The sequence below is a fragment of the Cheilinus undulatus genome, linkage group 1 (genome assembly GCF_018320785.1).
Source record: "Cheilinus undulatus linkage group 1, ASM1832078v1, whole genome shotgun sequence".
NCBI lineage: Eukaryota > Metazoa > Chordata > Actinopteri > Labriformes > Labridae > Cheilinus > Cheilinus undulatus.
The window spans coordinates 15,123,362-15,149,409 of NC_054865.1; the positions used below are offsets into that span (position 1 = coordinate 15,123,362).

A 26,048-nucleotide genomic window follows, 5' to 3' on the forward strand; every position below is an offset into this window, starting at 1 on the left:
GAGGGATGACATTGCTCAGGGCTCCATAAACCAATCGCTCTCCACAAAGATGGAAAGGGAGAGAGAGAGAGAGTGTAGAAAATGGAGCTATATAAATTCAAGTGACCAGTAACAATAAATTCCATACAAATAAGGACAGGATCAGGTTGTGTAACATAGCTTTTATACAAAAAATTATGTAAAATTTAATAATTCTTTCAGTTTTATGGTTTATTTATTGTCCCCATCCTCCATTTAGAGTTTGATTTATTTGGGAAATAATTTGACAAAGCAGTGTTATCTTATTAGCTTTCCCAGATGTATGTAAAAAATATTCATGCAATTGATATGAGTCGATCTGGCATGTCAGGTTAGCCGTTTGCTGCAAACAGGGCTTTAATGTTTTAAACCTTTGGGATCCTTCAATGCTCAAACCACAGACACTAGGGACAGCACAAATGCACACTCCAACAACATATCTCTCTGCCAGAACACACAATTCAGTCAGGCATTTCAACAGGCATCCTAGATAGTTGCATTCAGCCATATACTAGGTTTTAACCGAATCTTGTTTTTAATGTGCTGATTTTTTTTATGTTAAATTGATGGCAGCATTTGTAAAAAGCCTGTCGGTTTACGAATGCTGGTGTCGGAGTGAAAATGTAGTTATTTTAGTTGATATGACTTATGCTGCAGCGGTAAAATATAGTTTTAATTTTTAATCATAGAGGATAATTACATTTTATCGCTAAAACATAAAAAAGTAGATTCTGCTTCCGAATTTTACTCATAAAATCTCATTCTTTTGTTGTCTAAATGTTTTTTTCTTATTATTGGCACTTACATGAATATATATCACTGTGTATAAAACGATTTATCAAAATTAATTGATTAAATGTGATAGTGAATTTTTCCCCAGAACCCCCATACTCTTCGCCTTACGTAGCGGCGGCGACGTCGAGCCAGCCAGTCAAAAAAAAAAAAAAAGCGTTGCAGGGTTTTATTTTGGTAGTCTCTACGGAAGTAGTGTAACTGCTGTCACTGCTAGCATATTAGCATGTGGGGCTAACAGAAGTGCCTACTTGCTTCTGAAGAAAACAAAGCAGCGTACCGGTGGGACGCCTGTCATCATGCCTGTATTGCGGAGTGATTTGTGACAAACAGTGCTAAGATGATGAACGACATCATGGAGGAGCCGGAGAAGGACAGTTTGCTGGACGCTCCGCCGGATCCTCAAGTTTTATCGGTAATGTCAGTCAGAGCTAACGATGCTAACGCTAGACAGTATACAGAAAGTGGGAGGCTAGCTCGTTAGCCTAGCGTGTGATTTTTGACAGCTGTTATTTATTTTTTATGCTTATTTGTGACGTGTCAAGATTTTGAGCTTTTTGTCTTCTTGACACTGGTAGTTCTGGATGAAAAATTGTTTCGAGTGACATTTTTATTATGCTTTAAAACACGTAAAATTGATTTTCTCTTCCTGTAAATCGAAGTGGATGCTGGGAAATTTAGGAGGAGTTTAATGTTTTTAAAACTGCTAGGGAAAGTTAAATTTTTGAGTATTCTTTTCAAGACAGTCGTTAGTTCACTAGAAATATCCAAATATAAGTTAGTAGTGATGTCAAAGCCAGACATATTTAGCAATAATGTTTGCATTTATTTTACAGAAACTAAGTATAAGTTTATTGAACTGTATGAATGTATGTATTTCAGTTCTCTATATTGGATCGCTTTTGATATAATGAATGCTAAGCCATCGGGCAGTGATCCTCGGGATGTAAACTCGTTTTTATTGTGCGCTGAAAATTAGTGTTACACTACAAACAATGAATACATTGCAAATGTTTTTTGGGGGGGGATTCTATATGAGTCGATATATAACGTAATAGATTAAAACACAATTGCCATGTATCACATAAATGGGCTGTCTGTTGCCAAGCTGTATGGAGAAAGGATAGGAGGGATCGACCCTTTATTTTCCCATCAGTAAAACAAAACATTAGTTCACTACTGACTTCATATGCATCCAATGGGGAGTTAGTATTTGTGCTTTTGTTACTTTAAGACTTCAGGGGAAGCTTATATTGATGGACAATTGTTCCCAATCAAATGACGTTTTCTGTACAGATTAACTTAAATTCACCGCTACACACTGCGATTGCGCTGTAAAGAAATGGCACACAGGTTTTGGTACTCTATAGTAACAGCATATCTCAATAAACAACTATCCTCTATCAAATAAAGCTCTCTGTATTGTACAGAGCTGCTTGATAGCACAAAGTGGGAAAATGTTTTCTTGGCTTCTTCAAATGAATATAAAATATAGATCTTTTAATTCTACAACCTCAGGGGCCCAGTAGTGGCACAAGACCTAAGAGTGCTGATGGAGGGATCCGACCGGTGGAGAAAAGAGGACCTTACATCATGTCCAGAGCCCCAGCTATCCACCTCAAACTACGTAAGCATTTTTCTGACTCATTTTTCTGACTCATCATAACTCTGGTCTGTTGGTCAAGAGTCTTTACATAATGATTGTTTTTTGTTTTGCTTTAACTGAGGTGTGTACTATAATACACAATGAAAAGGTCTTGAACGTGCTGATTAGCAGAACAGCTAAGCTGATAGTGAGACAATAGTAAGATAAGTATGAGTAGTTTCAGACAAGCCATGTGTCTATAAACCAGATAGTAGGGTAAGGTTTAAGTGATTTAGTTCCCTGCCTACATCTATCCCTTCTAATAGAATGATAAATATATATTAAATTACCAGCACATCATCTGTTTGCCAGGAAGGTTACAGAAACTATCACCTACTGCTCACAGATTGGTCGTTATTTTTTTATATTTATTTTGCAGTGTCCTGCAAAAAAAAAAAAAAAAAAAAAAGAAATTGTATGGCTGCAAATTCCTGCATTACTCCAGGCAAAAGTCACAGACAAGGAAGATGTCCTCACCGATGCTGTACAGTATAGATATGGCAATATGACTCTGTCATGTGAGATTGAAGCAATGCATTCCAAAAACACATGACATATGTTTTACAGTCCCCTATCTCTCTGTTTTCCTTGGGAAGTGTTTCTTAAAAACACTAAACTATTAAAGATTTCTAACTTGCATCTATCATTCAACCAAGGTACAGTGTAACATTGTTTAATAAACATATTTAAAAATTGTTTTATACAAGCATCATAACACAGATAAATCTAAGTTAAATCTACCAGCAGTGTTTACCTATCTCCTGAAATGATCTGGCATGGATAAATTGCTGTGTAATTTTGTATAACGTGAGGTAAATGAAGACTAACACTCAGATATTACACGATGAACAATGTCTAACCACAAGCCTTTAAAACTGTATTATATTTTGTATAGTATTGTATTCAGTATTGAATTTTGGATGTAGGATTTCCTTAGTGCTGTTTAAAAGAATAAGGTATTTTTAAAACAGCTTTTCCAAATATCCTAGTTTTATTTTGGATGCTTACATTATTTTACATTGCACAGAGAAACACAATTATTTCACAAGTAACAAAAACTACCAGGGTCTAAATTGTTAGCTCTCCTGATGCTCATAGCCAATTGTGTCTCCTTTTTGCTGGATAATAGCCTGCAGTCGTAGATTTCGACAAGTCTCAGACAGATCTCCTGAGGAATCCCTCCAGATTTGATGGTCTTCTGGCATAGACCTTGGTCTTCAGGTTACCCTACAGATTTTCAATAGGAATTTAAGTCAGGACTTTGTGCAGGCCGGTCAATAATGCTAACTTTGGTCTTCTAGAGGCAGTTCTCCACCAGGAGCCACATATGTTTTGGTCGTTGGAAGACAAAGCATCAGCCCAGACTCAGTTTTGCTGCTGACTGCTTGAGGTTTTCGCCCAAAATCTTCACATATCATTCACGATTCCTTTCAGCTTTGCAAGATTCCCAATTCTAGATGCACTGAAGCATCCTCACAACATTAGACTCCCACCGTCATGTTTCACTGTTAGAACAGTGTTCCTCGGATTATATGTCTCTCCCTCCTTTCTCCAAACATAAGCAATGTTTCTATGGCCAAAGAGTTCTAGTTTGGTCTCATCTGACCAAAGGGCATGCATCCAGTGTGAATAATCTTTCTCCAGGTGGTCCTTGGCATATTTCAGTCATGCTTGGAGGTGTCTCTTGCAATAGTTTAGTTTTTAATGGTCTGCAGCGGCTTTACGATTGTCTTATTTGAGACTAATTCCTGACTTGTCATTCTCTAGTGTTTAGGGAGTTGCTCTGGGGTCTTTAGACACATCTCTCACGAGTTTTCTTTCCAGAGTCTTTGAAATCTTTCTCTTTCTACCTCATCAAGACTTGTTCTGTTCAGTGGGGCTCTCTTTGAATTTCTTGATATTTCTCACTCCAGTTTTGACACTTGGAAACACTGTGATAACTTAGTATATCGTTCTCCAGCTCTGTTAGCAGGAGAATACACACAATATCAAAAAGTAACTATGTTGACAGTTTTGCCAACCTTACTTGGCAATAAATGTAACTTTATTCAGTCTTGTTCATTGTTCAGTATTTTGACATTTGTCTGTGTACATCAGTAGAATATCATGCAGGTGATGCTGTTTTGTTTTCAGTTTTATCATATGGGCTTGCCTTTTTATAATGTGTTGAATCACACTTATCTCAGATTTTTCTACATTAGCCTTTTCTCGGATGATTTTCTCATCAACCCTTATTAACACAAACATGCATTTTCCTTACAGAGAAACACCGGGAAATGGCAAGGAAGGCTCTGAAAAAGAAAGCCCTCTCACCAGGACCTCCAGTGATGCATCAGCCCAGACAAGGAGCTAAGAGGTAAGGGGAAGGGGAATGCAGATGAACGAGGAACCTACTTATCAGGATGTCAGAGTAATGTAATGGAGAAGATGACCGTTTCAAAGTTTTTGCTTCTCCTTTCAGGACAGTGAAGTATAACAAGGGCTACACTGCTTTGAGCCAGCATGCCGAGGAAAGTTTGGTTGCACTGGACTCAGACAGGTAAGGCTACACCAGGTATACAGGGGATAACGTTGCTGAATTAATTCTTTATGCAGTAGGGCTGTCAGGATACCAGATTTTTAAACATTGATACGATACTGGAAAACAAACACACAAAACCTCTTTGAACCCACCGAGGAAAAGTGTGCTGTTGTGATCTGGCGCTAAATAGAAAATACAATTAAATATAATTGACTCGACGTTCGGGGGGGGCAGGGGTGCTGTTGGGGGGGAAGGCACCCCCTAATAGAATGGGAGGGGAAACACTGCTTAGCCACACAAAACAGGGTGGAATTGGATTTATTTTTTTATATGAGAATGCCATAAAATTATACTTTTGATGTGTTTTCACATAAGGTATGGTTGTCTTGTTTTGTCTGTTCCCTAGTACATTTCTCCCCTCTTCCTTGCTAGTTTTCTGTCACATTAATCACATTGCTTCATGCCTGTGCACACCTGTAGAGGTACACAGTCTGGTACAGTCAATAATGATATGCATGTAATTGGTTTGCAAATCCATCAAGAAGAAAAAAAGGAAAAAAGCAACCATGGCAAACACTTGCATCATTTGGGTGACATTAGTTGGACACAGTATAACACAGTAGAATCCATCTGGCTAGTAGGGATATTTTTATTCCTTTTGAGGCACCAACAATGACCCTTTTCCTACTTCTGCAGCTAATGGCAGGATGAAATGGTCCTGTGCTGTATGGATACAATAGTTTTTAAAAGACAAGAGACTGTAAAACTGCCTTTAAAACTCTACTCATTGACAGGTACACCATACCTGAGCATGTGTGCTTTCACATTACTGTATTTATTTATAGCGCCAATTCATAACTAAACTTATCTCAAGACACTTTACAAAGAGGGCAAGTCTAGTCTGTACACTCTGATATATGATAATAAAGACCCAATGTTAATCACCATTAGTTCTGCACTAAGCAGCATTTAGCAACGTTACAGTGGTGAGGAAAACCTTTTCTTTAACAGAAAGGCACTTTGAGCAGAACAAGACTCAGAAAGGGGCAGAGGGGTTAGGGGTTTAGGGGGCAAAGCAGGAAGAGAGAAGAGGGGGATGCAGAAAGAAGGACAAGAGAAAAAACAAAACAACAAATGGAAGACAAATTTATGGCAGTCTCACATGCTACATATTCAAGTGTACATGAATTGTCTTCCAGCCCTGGCCTGGTATGTTTGTGTTCACACCAGTGAAATGAACGGGCCTTTGGGGTCAACTGTATTCAGATCCAAACTGGGGTCCTGAATGTGAAACCACCCTTATGGTACACTTCCAACTGTTGATTTGGTTTAGTTTGGTATGGCATGGTATGCATTTAGCTGCATTTCCATGATCAAAGCTACACACAGCAGACACACCGCTATTCTGTGATTGGTAAAAGAATTGTCACTTCCTTTGCAACAGCGGTAATAAGACAAACACAGAACCTGATACCATTTTCCCATTTTCCAGAAAGATGTGTCGAAACACATCCATCTGGCATGTCAGGTTACTTAACCAGGCTTTTACAGGGTATCCGCGGGGTCCTGAAAAGTATTAAAAGATGACAAATCAATTTTGGGAAAATTAAGACCCTTAAAAAGTATTAAAAAGTCTTATCACAACTTTATAAAGTCTTAAATTTTGAAAGTTTTTTTTCTGAATTAGCTGTCCCAAGAGTTTGAGTCACAAAAACATCGTAAAAGTGTGTGAATTTTTTCATTTTTATTAAAAAACAAAGATGAACAGGTACATAAAAAACTAGGCTATTGTGGGTGCGTTCGTAAATTGTCTCTGAGAGCGCCAGAGAGAGCGAGCGGGCGGGTGGAAATTCAGAAGCACAAAGATTTACTATCCCAGCCTATTTGAATTTTGTTGTATCATAGTGGTCTATAGTCTTTATCACAAACTAAAACTGTTAAGTTAAAAATATCACTGATGTAAATGGTTACAGCTTGAAGTGGCGGTGAGGTATTAAAAAATATTGAGAAGGTCTTGAAAATGTCTTGAAAAGGTATTAAAATTAACTTCAGGATTCCTGCATATACCCTGTTTTACTCTGAAAAGCACAATCCAAAAGTGTACTCATACTGTGTTTATCTTACCTGTGGTACTTTGTACCAGTGGGAAACAGAAAGCGTCACAAAAAGTAGAAGTTTAGGGAAAATCTTAATTAAACAGACATATTTTAGCTCCTTGCCTTAATCAGGCCCATTAAGAAACAGATTGTAAACATATTCTACCAGTGTGGACATACATGTCTGCTACAGCAAGGTAAATTTAGCTCCTGTTTCTCATTTTCCTGTATATTTTAGCTGATAACCTTATGCGGACAAAATAGATGAGACCTTGTCTAGATTCTCTGGGCGTGACACATACGTATCAGGCACATGAGACGTCATGCTCATGGAGGCAGTCTGAAAACCCTGACTTTTTAACATATAAACAAACAGAACAATCAAGCTGTGTCTCACGTTGCCAGTCTGAAACAGCAGCAAGATGTAGGCCTTCTTGGGGATTATTGGTGAAGAGGAGGTGCAGAGGGAACTGGACAGTGCAGTTAGGAATGAGGAAGTGCTTTAGCTTGTTTCACAGAGGATGGCTCAGAGGGTCTTTATTAGTCTTTGTCATGTTAGAAGTGATTACAGTATCTCCTCAGTGCTGTTGTGCTGGTGGTATAAGAGAATATGTGCAAGTTTATTTCAAGGGTTTAAGGATTGTTAGTCCCAATAAAAATGTATAAATGAAATGGTTCTCCTTAGAAATAATTTAACAAGAAGCAAAGCCCATAGGTATAATGTGTGCAGATTATCAAGCAGCTTTCACATTGTACCCAGAAAATCATGCTTCCATTGTTATGAAAAGTTCGATTTGTACTTGATTTTCCCCACAAAAACTCAGTGAAAATTCGGCCTGCTCGTTTAGGGAAACTTGGTGCACCTGAGGTGGCTGCTCCCAGCTGAGAGCTGTTGGTAATCAGCAAGGCTGGGAAGTTATACAGGGAGCAGGTTGCTGCTCATTTCTGTTGGATTGTGAGTGTGTGAGATTCAACACCATCAGTTGGCTCTCTTTGTGTTTGGATTTAAGAAAAAAAGAATTTGAGTGCCTTTTTGTGCGTGTGTGGGGGAGAAAATCAGAAATATTTTTATTTCACTTAGCTCTTACTTGAATGACTGCCACATCCTTATTTTGGGTCAATTTTGTAGTTCTATCATTTTGATAGACTTAGTGGGTGGCAGTGTGGACATATAATCCCCTGCTACCTTTTAGAAATCATCAAACTCCACTTTGTGACTTATGCAGATCTTGTTAGTTTCCTCATTAGAGACCATTGTATAAATTTGTGTTTTCTTGGGGGGCGGCATAACACTGTTTAGAGTCTTAATCTTGTTGTTTTCTCAGCTGTACTAACCCTGCATTTGCTTCCATTTGACACATTTGAGTTGTTTGCCTCACAGTGACAGAACCTGTCCTTCTTGTCTTCACAGTGATGAGGAAATCGATTTTGAGCAGTATTCCTCAGGATACTCTTCAGCTGAGGTGAGTTCAGCTTCTTCAGACGCTCGTCTCTTCAGTTATCTTGCAGTCAAACTGGCTGAACAACTGAAGCATTGTGGGTGTGCAAAAATGAGTTTTTACCACAGTATGTCCACAGACCATTTATCATAATCAACTTGGTCTTTATTTCTGATTTTCCTCCCATTTTTGAGCTGTCTGTGATCTTTAGAAACATTAGTTTCAGATCAGCATTCAATTTCCCATTACCTAATGATATATGATTAGAAGATCAAACATGAAGAATGGGGCTGGATCTTGTCTTTGTTTGCAGGATTTTATACATTTTGTAGAAAGAGTATATACCAATTGCCCCAGGATGTGTTTTACTTTTACTTTACCCTTGTTGTTTTTAAGTCTTACACATTGAGCTTCAGGCTATTTTTCAAGCTCAGATATGTAGCCTCGGTTGTTTTCTCTGCCTTCAAGCTAACCTAACGTCAGAGTTGCCTGCTGTCTCACATTTTAGTGGAGTAACAACCAAAGTTTCAGAATGGCTTTGGTGCAAAGCAGATACACAGAATTAAACAAAAACTGGCCACAGATGCAAAGATCTGCAATACCTTTAGATATTTTTTATCCTATATTTCACCAAGAATTAGTTTTGGTGATTTAAAGCAACAACTTTTTTACTGCCTTAAAATACTGCTTACAAAGTTGATGCAACAGTATTGAAACTTCCCCTATTTCCACAGTGTCCCGGTCACCTGCCCTCAGCACAATGTCACTTTTGACAGTGGACTGTGTACAGCTTTACAGCACTAGTTCACACAGCAGCCTTCAGCTAGAAATAACCAGTTAGCCTGTCTCAGTACCTGTGGTAGTTGTGGAAGAGGAAGGTGATGGATGAAGCTTAGAAGAGGAAAGTAGAATTGGTGAGCAAGAAGCTGGACAAAAAGCAACAATCTGACAGCAGAGAATTAAATCCCTGCATATATTTATTGTGACATATTACAGTGTAAAGTTTGGTTGTATTATTATTGGTGTCATCTTATATCAATTTTGGCAGCTTTACCAGTTTACACACAAATAGATAGATGAATCGTTTTTATACAAATACATTCAATCCACATGTAAACAGGCTGTAGACACTAGCAGAGTCATATTTGTGCAAAATCGGATAATATTACTGTACGTGCCTTGTCAGTCAACATGCTTCTTGGACTTCTCTCAATGGCTATGTTTACATGGACTCGAGTGTCCCGGTTTCTATGTGTGCACGCATACATTTTCAGACACCAGGATATACCAGTATCCTGGCTTTGAGAAACATGTTCTTCTACCTGTAGAACACCACGTATATGCTGTATCCCATTTTCTGACAGCTGTAGACTACTTGCACAGGTGTGACTTTGATTAAACTTCAGATACTTTTAAATATTGGGGATGTGTAGCAGAGGGACAGCTGGTTTGCTCGGTACAGAGAGAGAAAGACAATCAGGCTACTTTATCTGCAGTGGATCAGTCTGTGTGAACCGACGGCAATGTTGTGCGAAGTCTGTCAACATTTCACAGGCCTAAAATGTTGAAATAACTCTTTGGTTGTACTTTTTAAGTTAAAGCTTGATAGTTTCAAGGCCTTTTACGTAATGCTTTTATTCTGAACTTGTTTCCAGCACAGCTATTTAGTGAATTAAGTCAATTGTAGGATTGCTCAGCTCTTTCTCAGAGTCTGCTAAATGTTCTTAGAGATAAATAATAATTATAATCACCTCTTAGTCATAATAATTTAAAACATGAAGTCATATAAGCCTATTCATTTGAGATCTCCCTTGCACTCTTTGCCATCCTCTCAGTTCTGCAGTTGTCTTGCTATCTTTCAGCACATGTTCTTAATAAATTAAAACTTTTGTTTTCTCCCATTGTTGAGTTGAATACCATTCCTTCAACATAGAGCTGGCATTTGAGAATGTTCAGCCCAAAATAATTCACAGTAGTCTCATGTTTCTCAGATTTCAATCTTACCTTTTTTTTGTAAAAATAAACATCACTTGTGCCTGCACAGATACAGTGCAATAATCAGAAACCAGTATACTAGTATTTCTCATGTCAACAGGGATAAGAATAACCAGGTTTCTCTGTGCTGATGTAAACACAGTATCCCAAATACAATCAGAATTGTGATATGACTCATAACTGGATTCTCAAGTCCATGTAAACAGTCATTATCTCTGTCAGCTTTCCACTTTGTCTGTTAACAAATGGACATTGTCGATGAAGAGGCGGCATGGAAGCCCTGTGAGTGTTTTACAGTACTGTATACAGTTGCACTCAGAGGCCAAATTCTAGCATATTGCTGCTTTTAAGGCTCATACAGTATTAAGTTTGCTACTTTAAGAAGGCTGCACTTGCTAAGAGTGATCAGCAGAACCCCTGAGGTATTACAAGTTCATCCTCAAAGTCCGTTCACCATGATCAATAATTTTCTGCCCAGCAACTCAAAAAATGCTTCATTAGGTGTCTGAGCACATCAGAATTGTGAAGACTAGCTCAGAATCAAATAGTCAATTTCCGTTTCCGTTGCCTAAAAGTCTGCCTTGTTTCATGTTTGTTCTCGTCTTTTGAATATTACACTGCAGACTTAGACTGTATTTTATAGCAAACAAGGGTGAACTGTCAAAAGAGATCACATTGCATGTCATGCAAGATCATAAACATCGTTCCTTTTAAATATATTTTGTTCTCGGGTTTTGAAGTTACCTGATTTAACCCCTTTTGAGAGCAGCAGCAGCTGAATTATCTAAACTTTGATGAGGCACAATGACAGAAATGTCTACTGTTACATTTTGTTTGAGACTCACTTTATTACCTTTTTGTCATCTAAAAGGTGTGTGGTGTCCTGTAAACCAGTGCAATGAATGTTAGTACAAAATACTGGGACATGCATGCAGCAAATGCAGCTGCCACCATCACTCACTGCATGCAACCTGCTGTAATTGAAATTCCTCACTTTTTGACAGCCTTTATTATTAAAACATACCCGTGCATGCAAAGAAAACTCATTTGTACGGTGAAGTAAATAAACATTTTGGAGTGCTGGTTTGACTGACAAGACTCGTCAATAATAAAAAAAAAAAAAACAATAATTGTTGGTGAGCAGTGACACTTTGGTAAAATAAATAGTTTAAAATTGAAGATCCAGTAGTGAATTAGCTTTACTTTTGCACCTTTTTCTGGTAGGTTGAAAACTGTTAATACTAGAAAAAGCTTACACAGAAACTGCACTTTATGGATTTTGTATAGGAAAACTTCATGCAGGAAGACGGCTCAAACCTTTTTTCTCACAGGAACACACTCAAAACAGACTCATCTTATGTAACCTTGCAACTGTATTCCATATTTTTCAGTAACCATCAGACATTAAAAGTACATGTCGTTTTTCCTCTACAGGTTCATCCTGATTTAAGCAAGCAGCTTCTTCAGGACGGCTACCGTTTGGACGAGATCCCCGATGACGAGGACCTGGACCTGATTCCGCCCAAAGCCATGGGCTCCTCTGTGTGCTGCTGCTCTGAGGGCCCATCCTGCTCCATGCAGTGATGCCGGAGCACTGACTCAAACTCTCTGGCTCCAGTCCCTGTCCCTGACTCCTGTCACTGGTGCCTGAGGCCCTCTTTCTGACCCAGCTCACTGTTGTGCTGCCTGAGGACTTCCAGCTGAGAAGCCAAAATCCTCTTCATGCAGGACCGTCTGCACCAGGCTCGCTCGACTCACACGACAACACGAGGGACATGAGAACAAGCCTTATCCACTGTGACCCCAAAGCTTCATGTATTTTTTATTTCTGTTTTTCTTTTTATGAAACTACGTGCGATGCTTTAATGCCTCTTTTCCAAAAAGAGCAGTGGAGAGAGCCTTTCCTTTAGATAAAGTAAGTCCTTTTTAACTTAAAACAGAGTGGTCTTTCTCTGCTCTGTGGTCAGGTCTGCAGCCCTCTACGCATGAGGAGTATACAGTAGTGGTGTATTGTGTTTAATGTTCCAGCCTTTGGGCAGTTATTAAATAAGTCAGATGTGGGAAAATCTAAATTAACTGTTGATTGACACTGACCTTTGGTGTGTTAACTGGAGAGTCCCATTTTTATTTCTCCAGTCTCAAAACATACATTGTACTTTCAATCAACAAGTATCTTTCCACCATTGTGGACAAATAAGATACCTACTAAACAAACTAAAAAACAATAATTAAGCACTGAGTGGAGATGGAATATAAAGTGTTTGAGTAAAATGTTGTTTTTTAGTAGCTGATCTGAGGAGGTTTGGCATATTTTGTTACCTCAAAAGTCTGAAACAAAGGGTAAAAGGCCAGGTCAAGGATTATCTGTTATTTTGATGTACTTGAGAAGACAGATGAGCTCTTTACATTATGCATAACTACACAGAACAAGCAGCTTTGCATGACAAAAGACTAACCCTCTGCCAGAGAGAAAAGTAACATAGGTCCGCAGCCCAAAAATAAAACCAACACTTGGAAAATGTTACAGCTTTAAATGTAAGCTGACGTTACTGAAGCGCTTGAATAAACGGATCAATGAGATCTGACCAGATTAAACTTTTCACATCTTGGTCATAAAGAAACAAATTACATTCCACAAACCAGTAATGATCATTTTGAGACAAAAAGCTTTACAAAAAAGATTGTAGCCTGAAAAAAAAAAAAATTCTAATTTATCCAGCTCGTAACATTTATTTATGAGGTTATCATTGTTCATCATTGATTTTCTTTTAAAACAATTTGGGATTAAATAGAAAAATTAATATATAGGTTTATATATAATTATTTCCTGTGTTTTTTTTTTTAACCACGTTTGATTAAAAAAATCAAACCCTGTCCAGGATCATGTGTGTCTCCTAAAAATACATCAGCATATGTGATGAAGGCAGATTGAAGTTACTTTATTTATTTATTAGTATATTTGTTAGTAAGACCTTGAAAAATGTTGCTACAGGTTAAAAACAGATTTACAAACACCTGAGATATGTCTACCCTTTTTATCCATTCTTTTTTTCTCTAAAAAATGGAAAGGCAATCTTAAAAGAAGGAGAAATGCCTCTTTTCACTTAGATAATCTAACTTTACAAACATGTTGTAGACTGGAATGTATTTTATTTTTGTTTATTTTGAGCTACATTTACAGAAATGTTTTGTTACAGAGCAAGTTACTTTACCTAGAGATGATTTTGTGTTTTCATGAGTGTACTCCTAGAATGCCAGTTCACCTTCACATTCGTGTGTTCATTAAAAGTCTGGTTGCACAGCTGTCTAAGTGCATTGGATAAAAGGATAAAAGTACGGCTGCTATTGTACTGACTGGCAAAACACACTATTTGATGCTGTGATGTTTTTGTTACAAGGTGCAACTCCCACTCAAATATAAATGGTTTAGCAGACCACTTGACCAACACACCTGGGTTGAAAGTATTGTGATATTTTGTGCACAAAAGTCAGACTGTTGATTTGTACCCCACAGAGTCTGTATAAGACACACAAATGACACACAATTGTTACCACTGGCAATGCTTAACATCCCTTACTGGCACTCCGTGTTGTAATATGGGAGACAGGAAACTGATTCACTAAACAAGCTGAGTCATTAGACATGAGTGTGAGGTAAATGCTTTCAAAGCATCAGCTGGATTTGAGGTGTATTGACTCCGGCCCTGGCTCTGCACCGTGTTTTTACGTACATTAATATTGCACTTGACACCAGTGGTCAGTAGCAAGTACACTTGACTCGCCTGTACTATGCAACTGTTGGGACAATCTGCTTCTAAGATGTGATGATTTAGTGTTACTGAGTGCTAAATGCAATAACTTATAAAGTTGTTTTATATACACTAGTGTTTTTTATTTGATTGTAATGTTTATCAGTTTACATTATTCAATAAAATTATTATCTATACTTTTTTGCATGAATGACTTTTTAATTTTTTTTACTGGTACTCTTGTAACTCATTTTGATCTACAGTGCTGTGAAAAAGTATTTGTCCCTCCCTGTTTTCTTATTTTTTGCATATTTATCACACTTAAATGTTTTAGATCATCAAATAAATTTTAATAATAGACAAAGATAACCTGGAATACAATATGCATTTTTTAAAATTATGACTTCATTTATTATGGTAAAAAGCCATCCAAACCTACTTGAACATATGTGAAAAAGGAATGTCCCACTTAACCTAATAACTGGTTGTCCCACCTTTGGCAGCAATAACTGCAAGCAAGCATTTGAGATTACTACTTGAGTATTTTACATCATAGTGCTTCACTAATAGAGGCTAAACAGTGCAACATAACACTGAGTTAACTGTGACTGAAAATGATTATTGTCAATGTTTGTGACCAATAGGGAAAAAACCCCAAAAGTGGTTGCAATAATAATAATGATGATAATAATGTATTGCATTGAAGTAATGTTAAAAGAAATGTGCAGAAACTCAATATTTCTATCATAAAACTTCAATGATATTGACTATAAAGCAATTTTCAGACACACATTTCAAATGTTCAGTGACTGATCACAAAGTGCCCAGAGCTAATAAAGGACCATAAAAATAGATCTTTTGGTTTTTAGAAATAAAACAGTCCTGGGGAAGAAACCCTCAGACCCCCGATGTCTGGGTTACGCCTTAACAGGCCCAGTGACTTCCATATAATTTGCACTTTGTTGTTATCACAAATCATCCACACTGATTTCCTCTTTTAACATGCCATCTTGCATCATATGAAAATCTTTCTTTCTACAGAAAAATAAATTTAAAAAATAAATTTAAAAATTGGAATCTCACCTAGGGTGACAAAATGGCAAGACTGAGCTCTGGTTTTACAGAGACAATCACAGTCAATTAGATGTCTTGACAAGAACTAGATTTATACCAGTAATTGAAGATTAAAATGAATTTTCTCCAATGCTTTCATGGCAGATTTCCTCACGTTTCCTTCATGTTTAAAATGTGCTGATATTTAAAAGTGACTTACAGGCGGCATTAATTGAGGAGGAGGCTGCATGTGGTCCCTGGTTCACCAGTTGCCCACCCTAAAATGGATCCATAATAATTATAATAATAGACCAGCATATTAGTTATATCAGTTAGAGTCAGACACATCATTGATCCAGAACATGATAACTGGCTAGGGACTGCATTTAAACTTAAATATTTTTAACATTTTTATTTACATTTATTCTTTTTTTTATCTTTTCTTTCTTGTTTGAATTTTCTTCACCCCTCTCTGCCTGGCGTAATTGTCGATGCTCTCCCAGGCACATCATTGTATATTGTATAAACTGATGTTTTTAATGGTGTTATGAGTTGTTATTATGTTTATGATTATACTTATGGAAAATAAAGTTAGGGAAGGATACTTCTTTAGTTCTGGATCTTTCTTTTTTTCCCAGTCATATCTGTGAACGAAATGGAAACAAGTTAAAGACTGAGTTTGACAAAACAAAAATAAAACTGTGAGTATGGTAGCTGACACAAGATGGCAGCATGGAGCTATGCTACAGTTTCAGTGGGTTATATTATTGCATTTTGCTGAGGCACTTTATCATGGTTTAATCAAACATTTTATGTCAGTGTGACATCAAACTAATGACCATGTCTCCAAGTTGGAGGATCGAGTTTGAAATTATCCTGCATATCTTGCGTTTGGAAACTTAATGATTTACACCAATCTACAATGGGAAAAGATGAATTTTCATTCATGCAAACATGCTTCAAGAATTAACATAACTGCAGTGACATTATGTGTCTGTTATAATGTTAATAGTGTAAAAGATCACACTGATCAAGTTGTTTGATAATGTAAAGCTTTTAACAGAACTTTTGCTCTTTGTTTCCATTGAGGTTATGGCGTAGCAGTCCGCTCGCAATAGTCTGCGTTTAGGTTACTTCAAGGATTAATCTGAAATCACACTGATTAAGGAATGTATGTGGATTATCGACTGGATAGTTTACAGGTACGGCTACTTAATAAGAGTGTCATGAAACTGAAAAGGCTGTGAGACTTGTTGCTGTGCTGGGCGGGCCTAAATGCTGTTGTGCGCCATGCGGGGGGTGTCAATTGAAGGGGAGGAAAAAAACGACTGAAGGGAGTTACCTCAGCGCTCTGCGAGATATGAGATCTGGCCATTTTCCAGGCGTCCCCCCTCTGTATTAAAGAAGAAAATCAGGAAAATCAGTTGGGAAAGAAAGGCAGAAACACAGCCACATTAGTGCGAGGTCGCCCTGAAGAGAGATTACAGCGCCTTGTCTGCGGGCGGATCACTCGGACTCAATCTAACGTGCATGCTCACTGTTTCTGCTCTCGTGCGCGCGCGCGTGTGTGTGTTTACAAGTGTTTGAACGAGTGCCAGAAACGAGGGAAGAAGAAGGAGGATAAAGCCAAGCAAGGAGGGATGGTGGACAATTCAGGCAGCAGTAAGGCACAAATGGTGAGTCCCGGTCCTGATGGGCAGTCCCTCTTCATTTCTCTGATCTGTAACGAGCTCAGAAAAAAAAAAATCGTTGTTTGACCGCGTTTTATTTACGGGAAGAGAAAGCTAGCTGAACGTTGACGCTACACTTTCCATAAGAAAAAGAAGAAAAAAACTCTCAGAGTTAATTTGACCTCTATGGTAGGTTACTTCTGGCTTATTTTACATTTTTACATCAGTAGTGTGTTTCACGTTAACAAAATGTATTGTGATAACTGGTAACTTTAAGTGGTAAAATTGACCTAAAACCCACCACTACGCTAACGTTATCCACGTATTTTGAGGATGTGGCAGCTAGCAAAAGGCGGAAAGGTGCTCTTATTTTTTACAGTTTTAACAGTTTTCTCACTCTTGTGGTTATTTTTCTCAAAAAGGTGACAAGAGGTCAACTTCTACTCTTCGTCTTTTTACATGAAAGTTTTTGCTGGAGGGTATTTTGAAGCACTTTATCTTCTGCCTGGATGAAATAGTTCAAACGCTAGCTGTACTAATGACCACTTTACTGTACTTACTTAAACGCAATAACCGGTGCCAAACTTACTTAGAAAAATACGCTTTGAAGTGCATTTTGTTTTGAGAAAACCGTACTGACATTACGCCTAAGTAAATCTAAATAAAATCTTATTTTAAATGTATATCACGTTATTTTTAGTTTTTCGGCGACTGTAGGGTTTTTCAAAATTTAAAAGAGGTGTCTTGACTCCCTCAAACCTTTAAAACGTCTAAAATAATTGCTTTTATGTTTTTCTTTTTTTTTTGGGGGGGGGGGGTAAAATATTTGCTCTATTCGAGGACTGGGTGCTTTGCAATGGTTACTTGTTTGCTGAGCTTTCCTACTGCTTTTGCTAAAATTCAGGTGCTTATGTACAGATGTAAAAACGTACAATCTAAGCCTCTAGGAATTACATGTACAAAAATATATATACATATAGTTAAGATTTGCAAATAAGCAATAAACTGCTGCTTAAATTTTCCAACTTTTGACCCAGTGGCTAACTTTATATTTGTATTACACATTTGCATTTTGCATGAATAAAGGTGCATGTATTTTCTTTATGAACATGATGAAAAGGCTGCTATCTGATCTATTTTTGTGTATGTCGATGTTGGGATAAAACCTCTTTGTTTGCGTTTTAGTTACGCTATTCAAGTGTTTGTGTATAGGTGTAAAAGTTTAGAGTTACAGCCACAAGGAATGGTGTGTACATATATGTAAAGTTTATATTTGCAGATAAACAAAAGAGCTCATGCTTTGATAAAATTTTCCAACTTTTGGCCCAGCATATAATGTCATATCTGTTGTAAACACTGGCATTTAGCAGGACTAGGAATGCTTGTATTTGCTTTATGAACCTGAGGAAAATGTGGCCATATGATTTATTTTTGATGTGTCAGTGTGTTTGCAATGCAGCTTCTGTTATTCTAGTGGTAACACATGTCTCATTTAATTGGTACAATAAGATAAAAAGGTTACTAAGTTTTCAGTGTGTGGTTTAATCTCCATGACTCCCTCTCTGCCTCTCACAGCCCAGTATGTCTCAGGAGCCTGGTGTGGCCTTTCCTCAGAGCACCTCTACAGGGGGGATGAAGCTGGAGGCAGTAATGGAGCAGCTCCAGCGCCAGCAGCAGGCCCGACTGGAAATGGAACGCAAGGAGAGGAAGCTGCGAGAGGCCCACATCATGTATGCTCAGCAAGTTGCCGCCCAACAGGCCATCCTGGCGGCCGCCCGGGCCTCTGGGGCCAGCTTCATGGGCAAAGGCCTACCTGTAGGGGTACCAGGTGGCGGGCTTCCCCCACGGATGTCCAATCAGAGCAGTGTGGACTCAGAGAGAGAGGATGATGAGGACAGGGGCCGGGATTCTGGGGATGATGATGACGACAATGAGATGATGGAGGGGGACGAGGGCAGTGATGAAGATGAGGGAAGTGCCAGTGGTCTGGAGTTCCTCCGTAAGCAGACCCTCGCTTTGCAGCAGAGCGCCTCCCGCATCCCGGCCCGTCCATACGGCAGTTACTCTGCATCAGCCCCCCAGAGGGCTGCATCCCCACCTATCAGAGTGAAGCAGGAACCAGATGAGGGTCTCTCTCCTGCAGGGCCTCACTCTGCTACCTCTCCTAACGGCCAGGCCGACTGGGGCTTTGATGATCACTTCAGACAGGTTAGTGCAGCTCTGGCTCTGTGCCATGATGTTTCTTCTATAGATACAGTCAGCATCACATCATAACTTGGGGCAGGGCACCTTTAAGGCTACGAAAATATGGATTTTAAACTCTAATGCCTATGCTGACAATTGCTAATGTTCCACATTGAGTCATGACTATAAAATGACAAAGGATGATACTAGGGCTGTCAAGATTAATCACATTAATCGCAGTTAATTAAGGTCCACAATTAGTGCGTGATTTTTTTAAATTGCATGCTTTACCATCCCTTTTAGCAAACTTTGGTGAAGCCACTGCAGCGTCCCCCTACAGCCAAAGTGAAGTAAAATAAGTTCACGACTACTTCTTAATATCTCATTTCACTTTAAAAAACTCAGTGGACAAGTTAAAAGTCATCTGCACCTCATGTTATCAAACATTCACCTTTTTACTGTCCCCTTCTTTCCTTGAAGATCCATAACATTGCTTTTTTCCATGGTTAAGTTCATAAGAAAATCTCTGATCTACCTATAAAAGCAGGCATGTATTTAAACAGGAAGTCAGTTACCCTTAGTTTAGGACAGTAGAAGAATACAAAATCCCCAAAATAGTTTTAAGTGCAAAATGGTGGAATTTTTAAATGCAATATGAAGGATGCAATTAAGTAAGATTAACTACAGAAATTCTGTGATCAATTGCAATTAAAAATTTGAATGTTTTGACAGCCCTAGATAATACAGAAATAAATGTTCTTAGGTATAGTCAGATTGTTGTCCATATGTCGTAAAAGACTGGATGGAAGATCCCATTTAATGGCCTGATGTTCCATTCCCAGATGTCTTTAGCTGCCTGGTTGCATGTCTGCCTGGTAAGGGATGGCTACCATGGTTTAAAACTACAATTAATATCAGTTAATCAAACATTGATGGCACCCCTGAAACAATCTAACACTATTAGGATAGGGGTAACGTTAAGGTTGCATTGAAGTAAGTTAGTCTACTGACACACATGTTTGGATTTTGGATGCCGTGGATGTACAAAGCTTGTCCTCCAGCTGGATAACATGCAGCTGCAGTGTTTCTCCTGTTTGGCTCTGTGCTTCAGTTGGGTAAAATTTCAAACTTAAGCATAAAGGATTTAAATTTTAACGTTTGTAGAGTAGAAGGCAAACCAGAGTAACAGCTTGTTTTCCCTTATGGCAAACACCTGATGTTATATCTTTGGGCATTCCCTCTGATGCTGACTGTATCTGTTTTAGATTGATCCCTGTTTTTTAACTGCTTTGTCTTTCAAATGTTGCCCTTACACACAAAAACTCTTCATGTCATGCAGGCAAACCCATGCTTACTCTGTTGAGCCTGACATGTGCTCTCAGCAAATCCTAATGTGTGTTTGAACAATGTCATAACTTTCCTCGAATGTCGTGACTCGGCACAGAGTTTTACACATTGTGACCGGAGGTAGAAATACCTCTGACAGTCCACCACTCTCCTGTTGAGTGTTTTGTTTGATATCTCAGTGCAGCCCCCTGCTGTGAGTGACTGCTTAATCTTGGCTGTGAGACAAACCTCTCCAGCTGTATCTTTGTGAGACACTTCAAATCTCTGTGGATGGTTGACCGCTGATTGGCTTTTGTGGCTAAAAACCTCCTAAGTGAGTCCTGGCAGCAGGCCAGGTTGGGGCGCAATGTGTTCACACTCACTGCCTCTCTCCCTCAGCGCTCACATTCAGCATGTGCGAGTGTGTCTCTTGTTCTCCGTCCCTCTTGGTGCTTGACTCAGGCTCTGGTTTGGCTCGCATCCAGGTAGCGGAGTCAGGCGGGGCAGGGCTTGCCGCTGTGAGGCTGTGGGTGGTTGGCTGGGTCAGCTGGAGGATTTTGGGTGGGTGGGAAGGTTAGATGTAGTACACCACGGTAGCAGCCCCGCCGTCACACCCCCGCCATCCCAAGAGTTTCGGCTGTGTGCCAAGTGCACTTTCCCTTGAAGGTAAATATTGCCTCAGCACAGAGTTACAGGACGCTGGAATGCCAACTGGGAGCTGAGCCCAGCTACATGTGGTTTAGCATCATAGCTTGGGAAATAGCAAGTTACAGAAAGCTCAGCAGCCTGCAGGCGATATAAAAAGCACCCGTTGCACAAGAGTGGGCAGTGACAGAGGACATATCTGAGCTTGATCAGTGGGCTGAGGGTGCTGGACTATCATGTGTCTGGATTTTATTACTGTCTATTTTTAGGGAAATGTCTTTGAATGGTGCTTCCCCAGACCCTGTTTCCAAATTTAGGGAGGAGGGTAGAAGAGAGAAGTAGTGGAGGAGAAGCTGTAGTATATTTTATTATCTTATATTAAGATGTCAGAGGTTTTGATACTTGTTGATACCTATTGTTTCAAAAAGATGCAGTCTTAGTTTGTGGTTCTTGACTATCTCAGAGTACCAAAGCTCTAAAAAAACTTTGGTCTTCATTCATGTTTTACAGTCAAAAGCTGCATCAAGAACAACGAGACTGTGCTTCCTAAACTGCAAAAATACCTTGGGAACATATTTGTGATATTTAAACTCTTACATTTACTCTTAAGTCGATTAGGCCAATGCAGATGCTTTGCTTTCAGTGACGATAGCATTACTTAGAAAGTTTTGTGAAGTCACATGGTACAATTAATGAGCCACTGACATTTATTTTGTTTTATTCAAGCATCTGCAAAGTCACTTCAATCTTTGTTTCTAGTATTTGTCTCTGTAAACATGCTGTGACCCAGCAAACTCATCCCAAGTAGCATTAATGTCTTCAAAGTCACTGAAATTCTTAAATTTGAAACTGGGAAGCGAGCGATATATTAGAATGTTTAATGTAGTGTCACCAGTCAGTCCAGCACCAGTTAAACTATGACACCAGTCGCATATGTCAGTCAAAATAAGTGATCAAAAGGTGACATTTGTTAAAACTTTTTGCTGTTTTTTGTTACTTCTGAGTCTTAAAATAATAAAATGTAAACAAGTATTTTATGATCATTGAAAATATGATTTAATTTGTTTTGATTGCTGATTGCCGATTGCTTGATTGCTTAAGATATTGTAAATTTCCTCTTGCAGCCCACCTATAGCACCCCTGCCCCAACTTTGTCAAACACTGGATTGGGCAATTTAAGTGGGCAGATGTTATTTTAGAGAAAAAACTAATGAAGCACCAGTAGAGAATCTCTTTATTGACAATAGTACGTTTAACTTGCTTATGGTAGATGGTGATATGCCCCCTTTAAACTAGTTACTTATGGACCTTCTTCTGGTTGACCTATTACCTCATTTACCAAACAATCGACAGACAAGTTAGCAAGGAGCAAACTGGTTGTGATAATATGTAAACATGGACAACTTTACAGCGCTCCACATTTCAGTTATAACAGCAGGGGTTGTGCATGTTGAATTAAGTATAGGATAAAACATTGTCATCACAGCTAGTTGACATCAGGATAACAAATAAGTTGAAAATTTCCATTGCTCAGTGTCAGTCAAATACTATGGTCAAGCTGCAACAAAGCTGCCTGCTTAGCTGGGGCTTTAGCTAACGCTTCTCTTCGGGCTCTCCCCAGATGTAAACAAGCACAGTAAACAAATAGTATCTTGTTGGAGCAGGAGAGTTTAGCAGTGTTTTGATCTAGAAGATGGTGATAAAGCTGCATGTGTTCTGTGTCAGATCAACTAAGCATTACACCATGTTCAGTACAGACATGTGGACATTTACCTGCATGGAGAACCCAAGGCTGGCATTCTGTTAATGTTGGACACATTCAGCAAACAAAGTTATATCATTTACAGATGTTACAGATTGGGTGTGTGGAGGCTGCATCTCAGTTGTATTGCAGCTTGATTTTCATTTTGACTTGCATGTAACAAGCCAGGGCTTTGCGCACATCGAGCACAGATAATCTAGAGAATAGAAGGCTTGCCAAAACAAACAGGAAATAAAAAACAGAGAGCCATATTTGCCATGCTTAAGCAGACATGGATGTCCACATCAACAGAATATGTTTGCTATTTGTTTCTTGATGACCTTGATGAAAGCTACAAGCCAAAATAGATTGGTATGATAAAGGTATTCTTAAGATTTCAACTGTTGCTGGAGCTTTCTGAATCCACATTGATAGAATATGTCACAATGAAAATAAGCAGCAGTATGATTACACTTCTGGTTTGTGCTTTTCAAAGTAGCCTGTTTTAGCATCTCTTTGGAGAAACTCAATCATGCACTAGCCACCATGTAGCAAACATGCACTGAGTCTGAGATGACAATTTTAGATAAGATGTGCTCTAGTTTGACGGTAGTTTGAATGTTTTCTTATCTTCAGACTTGTCAGTTAATCTAAATTGAAATTGACTTTGGAATTAGTTGCCCAGGAATATCCCTATTTCCTAGACAAATTAACTGTGGATCCTAATTTATCCAAAATGCAAGGCTCTTGCTCTTACCACTTGCCATGATGGTACGGTTGTCTTGTTTTTTTAAGCTGATCACCGTCCAGGTCGATGTCTGACAGGAGACCTGTGGAACATGCTTAGAGCAAGTAGGCTCATTGAGGCCTGTTTGAGACAGATACTTACAATAGTAAATTCACCCCCAACTACTTTATCAAAATGCATTTATACAAATTGTGAAATACAACTCAGTGTAGTTTTAGTTGGACTAACACTTTACATGTGTTTACAAGTCAAGTTTTAGTCAGGTTAACGTAACAAATTGACTTCTTAACATCATGAAAACATAATGAGCAGGAGTTAAAGTGGACTTTTGGGGGGGGGGTAAAACCAAGCCAAGACATTGAAAGAGCCATCCATATTGTTTGATTTTGGCTAGAATGGTACTGAAAATTAAAAACAGCTATCAGTTTGACCTAGTTTTAATCAATCCTCCGGAGTTGATTAAAACTTCATTCTTTTTAAAGTAAACATTGTATAGATTGAAGTTTCACAGCATTGTTTGGTCTGCATTTTGTCTCTGGAGGTGTGAGAAACAGTGAGTATTATTATTATTGTGTGAGGTGGCCCAGGCTTTGTGTGAACGTCAGAACAGAAGATCACAGCAGCAAAGTTGTAGCTGACCAGTGCCCTATCTGTGGCCTGGTGTCTTTTATTAGGAGAGGCGGGCCGGGCCTGGGGGTTGGGGGAGGCATTATGGGACGAGAATTGGTCTGGCCTTTTTTTGTTTCCTCTCTTTTATCTTTCCTGTCATTATGTCAGCTCTGCAGTATTTAATGACGGCTCATCTCTTCAGGCAGTTTCAGGTTGCACCGCTGTAGGGGGAGGGGTACAGTGGAGGCAGGGAACTGTTTTTTTTTTTTTTCTTTTTTTGATGTCATTGTCTTTGAGAGGCCAGAGACGAGCCTGGCAGATGCCACAAATACCGGCCTCTGTAATAATCTGAGGAGCACATTTATTATCTTTTCAAAGCAGTGGCAGAGGGGAGATGGAATGACAAGCCAAGGGGGGCTAATGTAAGAGAAAGCCATTTATTTTAACATTTCCATTTCCATCAATCTGTCCAGTCTGGTGGAGGTTCTCTGCAAAAAATCTGTAACAAAGATACTGCCATGCTAACCCTTAAGCCATGGAAGATACTGATTAAAAGTGTGGTTTCTTATCCACACCACAACAATCAGGGCAGAATCAAACATTGTTGACAAAAGTTGATGTGAAGAGTCTTAGTCTAACATACAAACCTGAAGCTTTATTCTGGGGGAAAACCATGCTTTCCTATTGACAGCTGTCAGGGAAAAACTGAGAAGCTCGGTTTCAAGTGTAGCTATTGTAGCAAGAGCCATGCATTGTGTTAGCTGCAACAAATGTATAAAACATGTGCAATGCCACAATGTCTTAAGACCATTTTTATGGGTAAGAGCACATTTAAACTAGGCCACGTGGCCCTGTGCTGTGCTAAAGCACAGTTGTCTCCCCTCCCCAGGGCCTGAGCATGGATACGTCATCACATTGTAACATGACACCTGCAGCTACAAGACAAGTGGTCTCACAAAGTTGGTACAGTGGGGAAATACACAGACAACATGACAAGAACTCTTCGCAGTTTTTGGCTTGTTTTTAGTTGTTCTAGTCAGGAACAGCTCTGTAACTCTCTGCAGTTGTTCATAGTGATCATATGCTACATGCACATTGCACACCCAGTGTTTTGTGTGCATGCATTAGCAGTTGTACTTCAGTTGTGTTGAAGCCCACTTCTTCATCCGTGCCAGGGTCAGGCAAGTGTACAATACCTGAGTGGAGCACTCACACTAATCAAATAAACTGGACTTTAGGGCTCAAGCATGCTTGGGCATAGTACAAATGGCCCAGTGTGAGTATGCCCTTAGTAAGATAACACTAGAGCCAGGCTAAGGCCAGCTATTTATCTTAGAGGAACTGGCAGTTTCCCAGCTACTTGGAATGTGACAAAATTCAACGGAGCAATGTATTTTTGCACGACTTTTGTGATACAACTTCTGAATTGTTGGCACAAAATGCCAGTATTTCAAATCTGAAAAAAGACACTAGAAACAGATTTACCTTCCTGCTTCATCAGTCAATCTGAGTCTTTATTTGTGTAGCACCAATTCATAGCTGAAGTTTTCTCTGGACACTTTACAAAGAGGGCAGGTCTAGACTGTACTCCTAATGGTGGCATTTGTGTGACAACGGAGAAAGAAGTTAGCAGGAAGACATTGCATCTTGTATTTAGTTAACTTGATAGTTGAGGATCAAAGCATGAGTTGGCATGGATTGGATTTGCACATGAACTTGCAAAGTGTTAAATCTAGAATTTATAATGCCTTTGTGGCCTGTGGCTCCTTTCCCCCATGTTTCTTCCCTATTCATGTTTCTAATTCTACCCCAGTTCT

General features: G+C 39.0%; 2 protein-coding genes across 3 annotated transcripts in view; both read left to right on the forward strand.

Annotated features, from left to right (window-relative positions):
- The first annotated feature begins 1,029 nt into the window (after positions 1-1,029).
- Positions 1,030-12,578, forward strand: fam219b (family with sequence similarity 219 member B). Its single transcript, XM_041791474.1, has 6 exons — positions 1,030-1,225; positions 2,329-2,437; positions 4,718-4,811; positions 4,917-4,994; positions 8,484-8,535; positions 11,941-12,578. Exons 1-6 carry the CDS (start codon positions 1,151-1,153, stop codon positions 12,088-12,090), a joined length of 558 nt encoding a protein of 185 aa, XP_041647408.1. The 5' UTR covers positions 1,030-1,150; the 3' UTR covers positions 12,091-12,578.
- A 4,111-nt stretch (positions 12,579-16,689) lies between these two features.
- Positions 16,690-26,048, forward strand: part of LOC121525101 (AT-rich interactive domain-containing protein 3B-like) — a 99,733-nt gene continuing 90,374 nt past the window's right edge. Inside the window, exons 1-2 of one of the 2 annotated variants that reach the window (XM_041811008.1) lie at positions 16,690-16,984; positions 18,554-19,186. In XM_041811008.1, coding sequence (XP_041666942.1) covers positions 16,949-16,984; positions 18,554-19,186 — 669 coding nt within the window. In that variant the 5' untranslated portion in view covers positions 16,690-16,948. Of the gene's footprint in view, positions 16,985-17,097; positions 17,168-18,553; positions 19,187-26,048 lie in introns of those variants that run through there. The other variant, XM_041810929.1, reaches the window with a different exon arrangement.

Bases quoted from the DNA above. Each gene is read 5' to 3' on its own strand.
- fam219b (XM_041791474.1), top strand. From the start codon at position 1,151: ATGATGAACGACATCATGGAGGAGCCGGAGAAGGACAGTTTGCTGGAC. The intron at 2,438-4,717 runs GTAAGCATTTTT...TTTTCCTTACAG, and splicing joins AGCTATCCACCTCAAACTAC to AGAAACACCGGGAAATGGCA. The intron at 4,812-4,916 runs GTAAGGGGAAGG...TTCTCCTTTCAG, and splicing joins CCCAGACAAGGAGCTAAGAG to GACAGTGAAGTATAACAAGG.